At 38.0% G+C, this 16995-nt stretch overlaps 1 protein-coding gene across 1 annotated transcript in view; it reads right to left on the bottom strand.

Moving 5' to 3' along the window:
- Positions 1 to 3225: 3225 nt before the first annotated feature.
- LOC107664934 (lissencephaly-1 homolog A-like) overlaps positions 3226 to 16995 on the bottom strand; it is a 56818-nt gene continuing 43048 nt past the window's right edge. Inside the window, exons 3-11 of the mRNA XM_016455633.1 lie at positions 15688 to 15772; positions 13679 to 13753; positions 13257 to 13463; positions 9183 to 9351; positions 6951 to 7053; positions 6366 to 6594; positions 4654 to 4755; positions 4400 to 4556; positions 3226 to 3503 (exon numbers count right to left, since the gene is read on the bottom strand). Coding sequence (XP_016311119.1) covers positions 3430 to 3503; positions 4400 to 4556; positions 4654 to 4755; positions 6366 to 6594; positions 6951 to 7053; positions 9183 to 9351; positions 13257 to 13463; positions 13679 to 13753; positions 15688 to 15772 — 1201 coding nt within the window. The 3' untranslated portion in view covers positions 3226 to 3429. The remainder of the gene's footprint in view (positions 3504 to 4399; positions 4557 to 4653; positions 4756 to 6365; positions 6595 to 6950; positions 7054 to 9182; positions 9352 to 13256; positions 13464 to 13678; positions 13754 to 15687; positions 15773 to 16995) is intronic.

Raw genomic sequence — 16995 nt, 5'->3', positions numbered from 1 at the left:
CTAGTCATTAAGGGTCAAGGGTACAACTATTTGAAAATCTGTAATCTGAGGGTGCAAAAAAAAATCTAAATACTGAGAAAATCGCCTTTAAAGTTGTCCAAATGAAGTTCTTAGCAATGCATATTACTAATCAAATTATGTTTTGATATATTTACAGTAGGAAATTTACAAAATATCTTCATGGAACATCTTTAATTCATATCCTAATAATTTTTGGCATAAAAGAAAAATCAATAATTTTGACCCATACAATGTATTGTTGGCTATTGCTACAAATATACCCCAGCGACTTAAGACTGGTTTTGTGCTCCAGGGTCACATATTATATCCACAAACTAAAATTGCTCGTGACCTAAAATTCACCTCTTGCAGTTAGTTTGAAACTACTTAGAACTTTATTGCATTATATTTTCACATTTGTTATTGTTTTCTTTACATGTTAATAATTTTGCTTATTTATGTTTAATGGCCAATCAATTTTTAGATTGTATAATTATCAAAATTTGCACAATTTTTTTCTAGCCACATTTAAAATTAAACTACATGATTGAATAAGTTGCAAAAGTTAATTTTTTTCCTGTTCTGTAACCTATAAGCCAAGTTTTGAAGTGCTGAATATGTAATGAACTGGAACCACTGGAAACCAGTGTCACTTCCCTGTTTGACTCCATTCATACAGCATCACTACCAACAGACAAAACATTCATATTTTTTTCTTTAATTATGTTGCAAACAATAACATCCAGATATATTGTTAACAATTGGCTGTGTGAACAGTGATACCATAAAAAGCAGTCCCATTCAAGCTGTGAAGTATGAAGCCTCCAATCTATTCACAAAGTAACAGCTGATGATAGACCTGTGGCTGGAGGATGGACCTACAGACAGGACCTTCACAAGTCTGTCTGTACATGAACCCATCCAGCGTGTGCAGCAGTGGGATTGCTTGGGACCTGCGAACGGCAGACTTTCTCCTCTGGACACAAAAACAGGACACCATCATTGTCAAACCAAGAAAGACCTTTTTTTAAAGCCTTGAGGAAAGCCAATCGTAAGGGAGTAGCGCTGCTTATGGAGGGTAATAAACTCTGGACAAATGTAAATACACGTTTAAATTACAAATGATGAGATTGAGCAATATTTTTGTCCAAAATTATCCTTTTTTTTTGGTTTAGGTTTACAGCTCCAGTACATCTGAATCTATTTCTGTGCTGCGTTACACAGTCAAGAGCATCTCAATCAAGAAACTAAAGGAGGCATCATTGGTGCTTTTTCTTGTGATGGGCACTTCTCCCTTGGGTTGCTCAGTCTGCCACAATCCCATAGCGAAATCAAGTCGTCATCTTCCTTCATACAAGCACACACAGATCAACCTCTACAACCACGTACTGAGCGGCCCACAGTTAGCATGCCAGCTGACCTATCTGGTAGGGCATCTAGCTTCTTTAACCAATCATGGCGCAACATACTTAAGTATATATTTTCTAAAAGATGTCACTTTGACCAGGATGGTCGGACATCAAACGGCCAATTGTTCCCCACCAGACAGCTCAATCGTCAGTACGGTTACATGCAGCAGTGCCATGTGGACAGATCTCAGACTAGTCACTATCAGATTTTCAGCAGCAGTAGGTACATCCAGTACACACACAACAGGAAATCGCTTGATAATAGCATGGTTAAGCAGTGAATTCTTTATTATATAATTGCATTGGAATGAAAAGGCGAATTAAAATGATATCAGTTTATGCATTTTGAAGCCTTACATCACTTAAAACCTTCAGTCCGATGTGACCGAAGATCTAACAATAGCAGGGATGTGCAATTGAATTCAATTTCTTTTGTCTTCACACAAAGTCAAAAGGCATATTTTCTCCTTAAAAGATATGGAATGGTTTATCTCCATGTGTAGGATTTTATCAAATCATTTCCCATTGTGTATTTATTTCTACATTTATTAAGAGATATAGCAGAGAATGTGCCACTCGTCACATTAAAGTAATGGCTTGAGCACCTGTGGTTATTTTAGGGATATTCAGCCATGGTCCACAGTATGAAGATCCCTTTACAATAGGAGTCACCATCAGGACTCTCCACAGAGAGAACAGGCAGATCATTAGTTTGTAGCTCCACAACTCATAGGTTTATTATAAGATTGAGCTTCCCACAGTATCGAGTGTAGCCCATCGTTCCATTTTTTCACCATGGAAATCTTTGCACCCATTCTTTTAGGACAGATTTTTGCACATCCCCCAAATGAGAGGAAACTTTGAGCCCTTGTCATGCATTGCACCTTAGGTCCAAACTGAGGGTTGCGATTTCTGCATCAAATGTCTTTTGTGAATTCAAATCTCAGCATAACTGCCATAGGGGCAACGGGATCATTAAATAACAAAGGAAGAATCAGGACGCCTTCATCTGAATGCAAACAACAAACGTCGAGGGCCAAATCAAGTGCTTCGTAGAGGCAACGGTGACGGTGCTTGCAAGTTTGAAGTGCTCCTGAGTAGATAGACTCAACTGACCACTGAGGTCAAAATCTTCACTAAATCTTTGTTTCAGGGCAAAAAAGAAAAGAAAAGAAAAGGAAAAAAAAAAAAAACACTCTTGCCGCCCACTATGCAGCATGGCTTTTTGGATGCAGGAGTTTCATATAAATTCACTCCTATAATTAAGCACAATTCTCTCTTACAGTGTAAAGTCATGTCTCTGGGATTGTACTTCTCAGTAGGACGCGTCATGACAAGCGAACAAAGATTTATTCCCAAAGGTTTCCAGACAAAACACATGAAACGTTCTTAGATGCAACCATTAAATGTTATCTAAATCCACAAGAAGAGAATGGTAAGTACACTCCAGAAGTGATGCAACAAAGCTACAGAATAACTTCGATAACAAGCCCCATAGATGATCATTCAACTCTCCACCTCAGCATTATAGGTTCATTCTGTAGCCTTTGCCCCTTGAAAGGTCTCCAAGCTAGGCACAAACAGACTAAGACAGTGGAAAAAAACAAAACTAAATAAAAAATAAAACAAATTAGACAAAATAAATCAGACACTGTCATTAAATTATCAGTTTACTGCCCTACATTTAACCCAGTCAGCTTCTGCCTTCGGTAGGTCAAGCTGAGTGAAAGATCAGCCTGTGTTAAACCTATGGTACTTCTAGACAACATTATGTAAATTTACAGTATACAGTTTTGGATTCACCATGCAAGAATACTTTTTTTTTTTTTTTCATTTAATAGCTCGATCTACATCCAGAATAATTTACATAAAAGGACACGTTATTGAACCGGAGCTGGGTGGGTGATAACCGTGGTGTTTGAGTGCATCCAGAAGAGCAGGAGGAAGCTGAGGGGAAGTGGAAGGGATCCGGGGGGTGGAGGGGAGCATGGAGGTGTTGTGAAGGGTCCTGCAGGTACGATCAGCGACACTCCCACACTTTTACTGTTTGATCTACGCTCCCGGTGACGACATACGGAGCCGATTTGTGGAAATCTGGGGAGAGATGAGAGACAGTAATTTGGGCACACAGACTTGAACTCAAATTATATAAAGATTAGTGATCAACCAATATGAACTGGCCATGTCTTCCTTAGTGCTGCCCAATTCTGGCAATTTATCACTTAACTGATAATGATAAAAAAAAAAAGCCAAATATTGGTTGATATAGTGAATTGATATAGTGAAGATACTGTGTAAATGTAAGATTTTTTTCCTCAAACTGTGATCAGTCCAACATGGCAGCATTTGCTCAGCCAATGGCATGAGTTTAGGGTGGGGCTACGTGATCATTTGACCAATGGAAGAGGAGGGAAAATCTTGTTTGAAAATCCAAATTGTACCGGTTCCATTTGGTGATGCTCATGCCACAGAAATTACACATTTCAACTTTTAAAACATACATAAAACACTTCAAATAGCAGGATTCACAAGCTCAACCACTGTCAAGAGACCTGAAGCCTCAAACAAACACTCAGTTCTCTATTCACACTAAAACCATCATTTCAAATCAATAGTCTGGAAGACGAGTGCTGTGTACTGAAGTGCTTTTAAAAGCAAGTTTGAAGCTTCACAGGAGCCTACAGGGGAGCTGGCTGAATAACATCAAGTATCTCTAGAGAGCTTCAGTGCCTTGATCCACTGAAAAGATCTGGACTCGGGCAGTTAAAAGACTGGAGGGTTCAGCGCCGTCCTCTCTGAATATGCTGCCAACGGCTGACAGGACTACCTTTTGTAGAGTAACAAACTTGATCTTAACCTAAGAAATCACTCTTTGGGGAAGTGAGGATGTGCTGCACACTTCTTAAAAAAAGGCATCTTTACCCTTACTTGGTCATCAAAACATCTGATATGCATTTCAGAAACCAGTGAGTGTTTATACGACCGCTTACCCAGAGAGGTAACAAAATGTTCATGGGCACTCAAGGTCTTCATGCAGCGCTTGTTTTTGTAGTCCCAGATCCTCAAAGTCTTGTCATCAGCACAGCTCACTATGAACGTTCCTCCAGGGTGCACAAGAACCCCACGCACCCAGTTATCATGGCCAACCTGAAGAAGACACCAATCAAAATGTTTCAGATTCAGACAAAACCATAAAGCTTCTCAAAGTCAAATTCTGCACAGTAATTTTATTAGACTGACTCACCAGTGTCATAAGGCACATGCCAGTGCTCACATCCCACATCTTGATAGTCTTGTCTCTGGAACCAGACAACAGGAAAGGACCAGGTTTCCCGCTCTTCTTGGCCTGGCAGAAAAAAAAACAGCAAAAATATGGAGCATTTCTACATTCTATTTATATTTAGTGTCAGTTTATGTCTTATCCTGTTATCTCATTGAAAACATTCATTCTAAAAACACTGATTTTGTGTCAGAAGATAATATTAAAGCAGCTTCCCCAACACTGATAAATAACATCTCACACATAGCAAGTGTGTTTATAGATAAATATTTATGTTTCTTCCTAGAAGAATGCAATAGTGTATGGGCAAGTCTTTAACCCACAACAAGGTTACAGAAACAGCTTTATTAAGACTGATGCACTACAAACAGCATTATTAGAGGCGGCTGAGACTCTAGCAGAGGTGCAGACATCTAGTCATAACAGCACTCTAATGAATTACTGTTCTTTCGATACCACACCTCAAAATAGAGTACTGAGAGCCATTACACATCTCGTGCAGTCAATGAAAAGGGGGATATAACAAGAGCAGAGGTGTTTGGGGTGATAATGCATTTAGATAGCTCTGTGAAGAATGGATGGTCATTACGTTCAAGGCCTTATCTATTATTCCCCCTCCATAAAAGGCCAACTCTGCTTGAGGGGGAGTGCGAACAGACACATTAAAAACAAAATTGCTCTTGCTGAGAGGCTGGCATGCTCAGGCAAGTGTGTTCAGGCACATTTGTACCTTTAGACAGAGCTGCTGTAATGACATACGGGGCTTTGTAATTAACATCTGTGACAGTGTTACTGGCTGTCAAGAGATTGTTTTAATTTCACCTGAACAGGTTCGACAAGATCAAAGATGACTGACTAAATATGTTCATTTTTTTATTTTTTAAGGAGAAAGTTTCCTCTACATAACAATAGTAATTACTATGAGGGTTAAAGGCTGTATTCCACATGCTGTAATGGCTAATGCTTCATCAGATAAAGATGAAATAGGACACGGTTGATCATAAGACCGGCAAAAAAAAATCTAAATGGTACTTTCTTCACCTTAGGCCATTAGCCAATACCACCTATGTCCTTTCACACTCCATTTCAAACCATTTTACAGGACAAATTTAGATAAAAATCAAAGGACCCATCAAAATGTGTTAAAAGGGCACAGCAAAGAAGAGACTAATAAAAATTTCCAAATAGCTGGACAAAAGACAATACACTGATTATTTACACAAACAAAGATCCAGTGATTCAAACCTTTTTTTTAAATGCAAGGTTAAAAGAAGTGGGGAAAAATGGGTTGACCTGTAATAACATCTAAAAGCTGGTTTCTTATGACCTCTGTGTAGACTTCTTTTAGAAATTATTTTTACCTGGTATTTTACTGTATTCCTTTTGCGCATATTACATGTTACCATTGCTAATTACCAGTGGTGGACGAAAAAAGTACAACAGTAAAAGTATAACCCCAGGTATGATTTTCATTTACAATAATCAATATTAAAATTTGGCATTAAGGCACAGTTTTGTGGGCAAATAAAGGTCCATTGACTATTGGCAATAGTGTAGTGGGTTCATTGAAAAGAACTGTTAATGTAAGCAGTTTCAGAAAGCATCAACAATTACTGAAAATAAAAAACTGTTGCATATTTGCCATTACAAATGCTATTTTCACTCTGTGCTCTCACCTCTGAGCCAGTCGCCTCTAGGATGGTGGGATGGGCGCTTTCAGGGGCCCAAGAAATGCACTCCACAACATGCTCATGCTCACGCAGCTCCGCCTTGCATTCTTTTGTGGCCACCACCCAAACGCGCACCGTCTGGTCATTAGAACTACTAGCGATCAGGGTCCCGTCTTGGTTGGGGCGCACCATGCGCACCCACTCTCTGTGGCCGGTGAATGTCTTGACACAGTACCTGTTTAGCAATGCCAACAAACACAGATTTCACCACATTTAGACATTGACATTTCTAGTATAAAATAGCATTTGCAAGTTCACATCTCAGATGTGTCTGCAAGTCACATAAGAGGTTTACCCTATTTGATTACAACATGAACAAATGCTTTGAGAGCAGAATTTCACTTTGTTTTTTGTTCAACATTTACACAGGTGCTTTTCAGCTGAAGAAACTCAATACAGTAACTAAAAGGACTGCTTTGTTGGAGCAGACTATGGTTATGAACATTAATCTAAGATCAACAACCTTTGTTTCGGCAGCCAAGACCTTTTAACCAATATGCACATTTTGAGAAACCTTGCTCAATGACTTACCCAGTGGCCACCTCCCACATTTTAATGGTTTTATCCCTTGAGGCAGAAACTATGTGATCTCCATTGGGCATAATTGCTACAGATGAAACATTATGGTCATGCCCTGAAAAAAAATAAAGTAAAGAATTAAGTGTAAAATATTCCAGACTGTCCTGAAATTGTCATCCAAAGAAGAACCAACAATGTCTGAGATGGATACACTGAATTCATTTTTCGATTCAGCACATAATGTACACATTTCTACCATACACATCAAACAGTCATGCACATTAGCATTTTACAATGAGTGGTTAAGCTTTAAAACATATTGAACAATTTAATGGAGAATAAGATGCTGCTAATTTGCCTTGGGCTGCTTTGTTCTCACAGTGTGCGGGCAAAGAGATGAGCTAATTACATAGGACACCATTTTTAAGCTCTTGAATAGATGATGAAACTAAGTAGCCTAGAAAAAGCAGTCTTAAATATGGGGGGAGAACCATAAAATGTTATCTCGTCTCGAAGAGGATAATTAAACTGCTGTCCAAATCTCCTAATCTTCCGCTAAAGCAGCCGACCCACGAAGCGAGACGGGCGAGAGAGAGAGAGAGAGCGAGCAGAAGGGGACTTGCAAACAGAGGGAAGGGGGGTCCCTTTGCCACCTCTTCAAATCTGTGCTAGAACAGTCTACCCTAGTCTCAGGGCAACATGCCAGCTTTAGTGATGGGTGTAAATTACGAGCCTTTGGATTTGTGGATATTACAAGCTGGCGCACGCGTTATTTGGATTATCACCACTCAGGATTTACACATTTTTGATATGGATTACAAATGACTTGAGGAAAACTCTGAGAACACTTGATTCATTTTTGTCATGAAACATGAAAATATATTTTTTATGAATTTCAAAAGTTCAAAGTTCAAAATCAACACAGGGGACACTATCCATCATTACTGTCCCGAATCATTGCAAAAGCACGTGTATTTTGATGCACAGTGCAAACACAGATATGTCTGATAAAATTTTTGTGCATTTTTCGCATGAAACTGTGAATTGCCATGTGCATTAGTGAGGTTTTGATACGGTTTGAACTTCATAATTAGTAGAATGTGGAAAGTGGCTGGATGAGAGTTATGGCCCCATCCCCCTTCTTTTCACACCGACTGTTTTTGTGCTTTTCCAAACCTGTGGTGAGATCTGACCCGAGCTGAAATGGGGGTTTCATGACACTTAAAGTGTTAACTATCCATCTAACACAGGGGAAGACATGTTGACATAATACACAACCCGTAAGACAAAATGCAAATTCACTTGTGGTGTGATCTCCCACTAGAAAAGCCTCAAGGCTCACATTTCATATTAAAATGTACCAAGCAATTAGAATTTTAAACATGGGCACATCCTAAGGAACACATTCTGAGAGCAAGAACAGGATCTCACTTTCGTAGAGTAAGGGGAAAAAAAAAGTTAAAATGCTCTAAAAATATATCTTAATTTTAAGAAAATGTAATATAGTATTACAGTATATTAAATATATTTTTATAAATTACATAATGGAGCCTTTCTCCTCTTATTCACATTTCTGGGTTTCTCAGAAGTGGAAGTCATCATAGTTGGTTAAACTTATATCAAAGTGAATGGGAGACTAACTCAAATATATTTTTTGCATTCTCATTTGGTTAAATCGCAAAAGAAAAACACCACAATACTATTTTCACAACTTTCAAAAAGAGGAAAAAATAGAGAGAGACTGATAACAGCAGTCAGAAGAGAGAACAATGTCAAATTTACTGTCATTCCCATAGCTGCTGTATTAGATAATGCCTCACATTTTTTTATAATCTGATGCAAAGGTAATACAATACAAAGTACAGTATCATAAATCTACAATATATTTGTTTTAAATACTTGTAATTTAAATTAAAAAAACTTTTCAGGATTTACAATGCTGATGACTGTTTAAAACACATCAAAGTCTGTGAAAAGGGTCCATGAATTATAATGTATCTATAGTTCTTAAATATTATGATTATAAAAAATAAAACTTTCATAAACAGCACAGTAATATTTGAGAAAATGTGTTAAAGGATGGCTTCTAATACAGGAAGAATCTCTTTTATGGATTTGTTGGCAAGCTGGCACATTAATGAGCTGCATTCAACACCTGCCTCCTGACACTCTATTCCCCCCTGAGACGCCCCTCCGCTCCTAACAGTTCCCAGAACCAATGACAACATATGACACCATGCTCACCGTGCATGGTCCTGATACACTCGAAGCCCTGGAAGTCCCAGAGCTTAATGGTCATGTCCGCTGAACAGGAGGCCAGCAGCTTTCCAGTATGGTCAAAGGAAATGTCCTGCACCGAGTCTGTGTGGCCCTTGAGGGTCCGCTCAAAGTCACCCGTTTCATAGTCCCATACCTGGATCAGACACAAAACACATGCTTTAGCCCAAGATGAACATCTCTTCAATAAACAAAAAAAGCCATTAAATTGTTTGGCAGCTTGTTATGATGATAAGGTAAAGCATAAAAGACAGGTCTGGGCTTGTAGCTGCTATTATATATTCAGCGAAACATTTGTCATGCAGCCAGCTTTTAAAAACCATCAAACATGCCAGATTGCCCTCTGGATACAATCTGAACATTTCATTCAGACTTTATCTGCCTCAAGAAAGAATTGTCAGAATTTCTTCCCATATTAACCTTACAGTATCTACTGCACTCCAAGCGAAAACTGTGGCTGAATATTTTGACATCATGTTTTCCCTGAAATTCCGTTTTCATCATTTTCTTTATCATTAAAGCATTTTTGTGAAGTGAGGCGAATGTTATCTGCTTGTTCGCCTGGATGCAGCATTATGATAAACAGCCTCAGGGCTTAATGTGAAGATCAGGTTTCAGCAGTTTCTAGGCGGCAGACACACAGGGATAAGCTCTAACTGCTGCACAGGGGGCCGGTGACAGAAGCCCTTCCACCTGCTTATCTGTCTCCTGCTTCCAAAGAGGGAGACTGAACCCAACCAGCCGAGTTCTGACAGAAAACATGCACATGAAAAGCCTGAAGTGACACACCTGGGTTAGTAAAGCATGTAAGCTTTACCCATGTTGCAGAGACTGCAATACTATTATATAGAGTGTATACTACTTATATCTGCCCTCATTGATCTGTCTGCATGTGCCTGGTCATCAACTTGCTCACCTTAACAAAAAAAAAAAAAAAAAAAAAAAAGGAGAATTTTAGGACCACAGCAAACCTAAGCCAAAATTCTGGCTGATACCAATGAGGCAATAATTATTTTCATACTATGGCAGATAACAATAAAAGGACAATACTGGAATTAATTAAATGCTATTTTGCCTAAATAAATTAATATTAAATATTTAATTTTGAATGCTCCAAGTGAATTTAGGCCTCACAACATTATAATTTATAGCATAAAAATGGGTATTCATTTTGAGATTTACTAAAGATTACATTAAAATTATATTAAATCATTAGTATTTTTAAAGATTAACTAAAGATTTAGCTTTTGCCGTCAAGTTAGAAGGTTACCAAAATTACAGAATTTATTATTTATTTTTGGGTTTATTTTGGATAAATGAATGAATAGATAAACAAATTAAATTTGCTGATAACCAACACAATCCCGGTACATCGTGACTCCTTAAAACTCTGAGCCTGAACCAAGACTGTACATAACCAGGCTTCAAATGCATTGGGAAAGTAAAAATAAAAGAGCATGCTGAAAATCAACTAAGCAGTGCTGCATGAACCAAGCGGGCTTATTTTAGACTAGAGTGTTGACTTTTCAGACAAATTGTGGCGATTAAAAATGTGACTGCATGTTTGAGTGCATGTCATATGTTCATGCGCATGTATAAAATATCACAGTTTGGAAAAATATACTTGTGCATGAAACTGAACTGCAAACCATTTGGCTGATTCAATAACCAGGCTAAGCAGAAGCAGAACTGTCTTGTCAAGTGGCTGTCAAACTGCTGATTAACAAAAAGAAGAAAATATTCCAGTTAAAAAGAAAAAAAAAAAAAGGTCTGCTACAGCGGTCTTGCCACATCTACATTACACTGAGCAGAGGTTAGACAAAAGCATCTGGCTGCACAGCTTCAGGCTTCCTGACAAATAGTTCTGGATATGTGGATGGAGAGAATGGCGCAGAATATAACTGGACCAGCTCTAGCTGTCTGGTTAAGGGATGCCCATGTTAAGATGGCGTTTTAGGGAAGGGTTTAATAGCACTGAGTACAAAACTAGGGCACAGAAGGAGGGGGCACAGACAGGTTGGTGGCCATAGCTGCCGGCACTGAGGCAGTAGATGAATCACTCGAAAAAAGCAAGCGTTCAGAAAAATAAAGGAACCCTTTGTAGGATGGATTCCAAATAAAACAGAACATAAAAGAGAGGGTACCTTGCATATACTATACCTCTGAATTGTTTGGCTGATCTAAAGAATAAAAACATTTCTTCTTGACTGTAAAAACACCAAAAAAAAAAAAAAAACCTTAATAAGTGGCTATAAATCGATTTAGACTCAATTTGTGCCTGTCCTTTTGGAAGCATCACTGAGGTTGTGTGTACGGTTGCTGGGCACGGTTATGAATAGCAGGCAACCAGAAACAGGGCTTATTACCATGGAAATGTCACACTGCTTGTGCAGACTTGTGTTTTTTGTGTGTCTCAAGAGCCCCTGTATGACCAAAACAGCAGAAAGAGAGGACAGTGGCTGCCTGCAGTCAAATTTACAGCTCATTCAAAACAATACACTATAATTATTAGGGCTGGGTTTTGACACAAATTTCATGATTTGATTCGATTCTCATTCACAAGCTTTTGATTCGATTCGACTCAATATCGATTATTTTGGATTAGGGATGTCAACGATTAATCGATGATTGATTAATTGCCGATGAGAGATGCAATCGATTAAAGCTATCATGGTCGATTAAGTCGTTTAATTTTGGGCTGCGTGCGGCTCATGCGCAAAACACGTGCGAGCGGCTGTGAGTGACGGTGACGGTATATAAATGCATCATCATTCACTCATAATTACAAATTAAGCTTTTAATGTGATTTAAACTTTAAAAGTACATTTAAATAGAAACAACACAAAGTTCTTCAACATGGAATGCAATAGAAATGTAGTAACAGTCATTTCCCCAGATAATTGTTTCATATTTGAAACAATTAGGTGAAGGTTGCAGGGCTGCGGGACACTGCGGGGGAAGGATAGGCTATTCATTCCTACAACAAAAAATCTCTCAACTAATGCTGTAAAATATACATGAGAGTCATTTGGTACTACATTACTATAATGTTGAAGGTTAAAATTGACTGATTTGTAAGTTATAGCATACAACTGCTAAAATTACACAATGCAGTTTTTAAAATAATAAAGTTACAATTACATAATATTTCTACTTCAATTCATTTTTTTTTTTAAATATAAAAATTTAAATGGTGGCTGTCATAAAAAATGTATGGTTTTATTCAAACATAAATTAAACATAAGACCAGTAAAAATGATAATGAATATGTTATATGGTGCATATATTTAGCAGAATACCCCACTCTACAGTTTATTTTTCTGGCTGACTAACGAGTTTATGGTCACTGAATGTTTCTGAGGTAAATGTGACGTTACGTGACATTGTTTACAAGACTTTATACTGACATATTTGCGCGGCTGAAACACTGGTTGAGCGATTACACGAGACAGGATACAGATTGTAGTTGTACTCTCTCTTTTAACTCACCTTCAGATGTTTAGTCATGATTATTTTGTGCTGAAACTGGTATTAATGTGGAAGGAGATGATCAGTTCACGTGCACCTCGCGCTGCTGCGTCTGTTGAACTGAGGCGCTACAGCGATCGGTCACTTCACATTAAACAGCGCCAAAACGGCATTTATTGTTTGAATAATGCAATACAATGGACATAAATTGAAACCTGAGACTTTGTTTCATATTAAAAGCACCAAAGCACAATGCTTATTGCGATTTATTGGATGGGAAGTGCCGTTCAATGTTCCGTCCATTAACTGAAAACTGGCTACACTAATCGATTCTTGGGATTTAAGAATCGATATCATTCCATAAAAAAGAGAATCGATTAATATCGAGATATCGATATTTTTTACCCAGCCCTAGTAATTATTTCAGCCAGCAAGGCAGGTCAGCCAAAATTTGATGAGCCATTTTCACACTGTAAATCATGATTTGATCACACCAATTTATCAGAAACGCAAGATCGGTTTTGGAGGGTATGAGAGTGATGGATAACTTACAAAATATACAGAAGACCTCACCTTTATTGTTGCGTCCTCTGAGGCAGAGACTATGACGCTGAAAACAGGATGGAAAATGACTCTGGTGACAGGACTCCTGTGGCCGCTCAGGGCATATCTCTCAGGAGGACGGGGAATCCATTCTTTGGGGTCTCGCTTCTGTCCAACTGGCCCACCTAAAGTAATCTCTTCTTTTGCCTCATTCAGTTTTGATTCTAATTCCATCACCTAGCAGAAGGCATAATAGGTAAGACTCATCATTACACACATCAAATCACATGAATGAAAGTGACATTTTTGGATTTTGGATTTAAAGCTGCAGTAGTTGAAATGCAGCATTTCTTAACCCTAAAATTTAGCATTTCAGGGCATGAATAGTCAATGAGTCAAGTCTGCCTCCATGGTTCTTAATAGGATTTGCATTAAATATGAAATGCACAAACCTTTTTCTGTAATCTGATGACTGATGTCCATTTCTTTTCCAATAGACCTGCATACTTCTTATCCAATTCCTCATTCTGGTGACAAAACACAACACGCCACATAAAAAAAAAAAATACAAGAATTACATACAGCCTTAAGCAAAAAAGAAGGCATACACCTATCACCCCAGTGGCAACTGTAAATTCCCTGTAAATCCCTTCACATGAGTTAATCTCTGGCAGACAAAGCGAGCTTACCAAGATTACAATTACACAAACACCGCACTGTGAAAAATTAACAATTTTTTTAGGGTAAATGTTTGGACACACGAATGGGAAAGTGTCCAAACTTTTGACTGGTACTGTACTATAATATACACAAAGAATATCGGCCGATATATTGGTATCGGCCTTTTTTTACTCCCTAATATCGGTATCAGCCCCAAAAAACCCTATCGGTCGGGCTCTACAATCTACTGTAAAGTTTTCGCTCCGTTCACCCCTCATCACACCACAGCCGTTTCCTCCAGCGAAAATCCAGCCCTTAACACAAATGAACACATACTTTATAAAACGATCATGTTGCTATTTTCATTTGAAAATGTAATATTTAATATAAAACATATTACAGTGCATGTGGCATACCATACAGTCATTCACAAAACTGATTAAAGACAGTGACAGACAGCACTCAGTCAATTCACTCATTTTAACTAAATATCAGAGTGATTGACAGATACAGTAGAAACATTATGTGTGGTTTTGTATTAAATATTGTTTTGTATTAAATAATGACCCAGATCGTGAAATACATTTATTAGCCTTAGAGTAATGGAAGCACAACTCAGGAAATGAGAGCATCCGAGGAGCATGTGAATGCTATGTATATTTATTTTAAATATTTTTAATGTTCTTTAATGTTATCCATCGTTTTTTTGTGGCTCTTTTTTTTTTTTGAAGTATCGGTTCAGGCACCGGTACAGTTTTAAAAGTATCGATTTGGAACCGGTATCGTAAAAAACCCAATCGATACCCAACCCTAGAAAGCAATACGAAGAAGTGTACACATGGTTTTCACTAGACTGTTCTCTAACCATCAAAAATGCAAAAGCATAACGCAGCTCCCAGATCTATGGGTAATGAAAAAAGGCTGCCGCAGACAAAGAGAATAAGAGGAAAGAGGCTCTTCTGGAATAATATCAGAGGTGTCCAGCAGAACAGGTGCTGTCTGTGTGATGAGAAGTGGAGTGGGAGGGGTCGTGTCATGCGTCTCTGAGGTAGAAGGGCATTTAAAGCCTCTGCAGAGGACTGATCCACCATCTGCCTGGACCCTCTGCTATGTGTTTTGGCCAATGGCTAAATACCAGTCCCATCAGCCGTGCCAGGCTCTAATCACTGCCATCTGACAGTACATCAGCTCCCTCCAGCCCTCAGAGAGCCACTTTTCATCTACAGTTATGCTTAAAGTCACAAACCCTGCCACCACACAGAACATCTTAACAGCTGAAAGGATCGATGATGAAATCTCTTCTGCTAAATGAGGCCATGTTAATAGCATTCTGGTTAAAGAGAGCTTTTAGCACCATAGACCACCTCTCTGTCCACAAATCTGATCAATAATTCATGCTCTTTCTTCCCTGTACAAAGGAAATAAACAGTTTATCTTCTCTCCAACCAGGAGTGTTTTCAAACAAGAGCTTCTGCGTGTGCCAAGAGCTCTCACATTTCCAGACGGCATATTACAGCGAGGTATTTTCTGCTGAATTTGAGTAATTCTCCTGGTCTACCCTGTGATAATGGAAAGACACTATTTAGGATGTCCCTTTATCAGTTTGAACCATCGCTGAGACAACAGGGAGTGTCGGGTTTTACATCTGCCACACATCATAATTATCTCTGCGCTGCCTTAATTCAGCACGTGCGCCGTCAGTCACAACCTCACACAGAGGCGCCAATTAAACGGGGAATATTTCAAATTAAGAAATATTGGTTTGACTGGGGTTTAAATGGAGGGGGGTTCCCACACTCACCATGTCTAATTCCGCCTCCTTTTTGAAAACTGAATATGCCTCTTCATATCCATTGGAACGAAGGTAATCAGCTAGCGCTCGGTTTCTGAAAAACAAAGAAATGCCTAATTAGTTCTCTTGATAACCAGGCTTTATGATTGTGGATTAAGAAAAGAGCTGTGGTAAGTGCTTTTGACACAATTAAAAGAACATGTGTGTCTGAGCACGTATTCAGACACCGCTACACTGGAATTTCGTTATAGTAGACAAAACAGCTACTCATGGAAAACTGCTAAACTGTGTAAACAAAGCATACACAGAGAATCAGGCTTGATAAAGAAGAAGGTGTGGGTAAAAAAAGACTGATATGCAAATTGATTAATACATTTCAGTACTGGCCCAAAGGTGTGTCCTTAAAAAGACATTTATGAAAGTAGTTTGTTGGATTAGCATGACTGGATCAATCAACCAAAACAGAAAACAGGAAAACCTGAAAGAAAGCATTAGTGTTCAATTATTTAGATATATCTACTTGTAAAGGGTGAGATTTTATAATGAATTATGTACTACTAATAATATTAATATTAGAAAAGTATATATACTTTCAAGAAAGACGATAAAATATTAATAATATTAAATATTATTATGCAAGACATTATTATATATCATTATTATTAATAGTTAATACATTTAAATATATTAACAAAATATCTAGGAAGAAATGTATAATTAAAAAAATAGGAATAATAATATTACTCCATGGAAATGACTGAAGCAAAAAAAAAAAAAACTGCCATTTCAATAAAACATGCCAGGAAAAAAATAAATAATTTACAGCTCAAATACAATGTGCACACATTCACAAAGAATAATTTTACAAATGCTTTCTACTCAAATAAGGAAGGAATATGTCAGTTTGAAGGAAGCCTCCATCTCTGTTTTCAACACATTTTGAGCTGCTGAGGAGTCAGCAAGACTGTGGTGAGCGGAAGATATTCATTGATAGTGAAGACAAAGAAGGCTGTCAGAGACGCCACTCTGCTGTCCAAACTCTTCCTGGCATTGTGATGGTAGAAGGATCCACAGCCGTGAGGAAACAGGGAGCCCAATATGGAAATGCCGTTTCAGCGAGACACATTGTTCACATATACTCTTAAATCAAGATCAAAATCAAGATGGATAAAAATAATTAAAATATCTATAGACCAGACAACAAAGAGTCTAACAGCACACACAGGCAGAGGGAAAACTGGGTGTGGCACGGTTAGAGACAAATGACATGATTATATATATATATATATATATATATATATTAATAATAATTATATA

The sequence above is a fragment of the Sinocyclocheilus anshuiensis genome, unplaced genomic scaffold, assembly GCF_001515605.1.
Source record: "Sinocyclocheilus anshuiensis isolate Anshui unplaced genomic scaffold, SAMN03320099.WGS_v1.1 scaffold319, whole genome shotgun sequence".
NCBI classification, from domain to species: domain Eukaryota; kingdom Metazoa; phylum Chordata; class Actinopteri; order Cypriniformes; family Cyprinidae; genus Sinocyclocheilus; species Sinocyclocheilus anshuiensis.
Note: the sequence above shows the minus strand (reverse complement) of the source record. Positions and strands in the feature narration are given on the sequence as shown.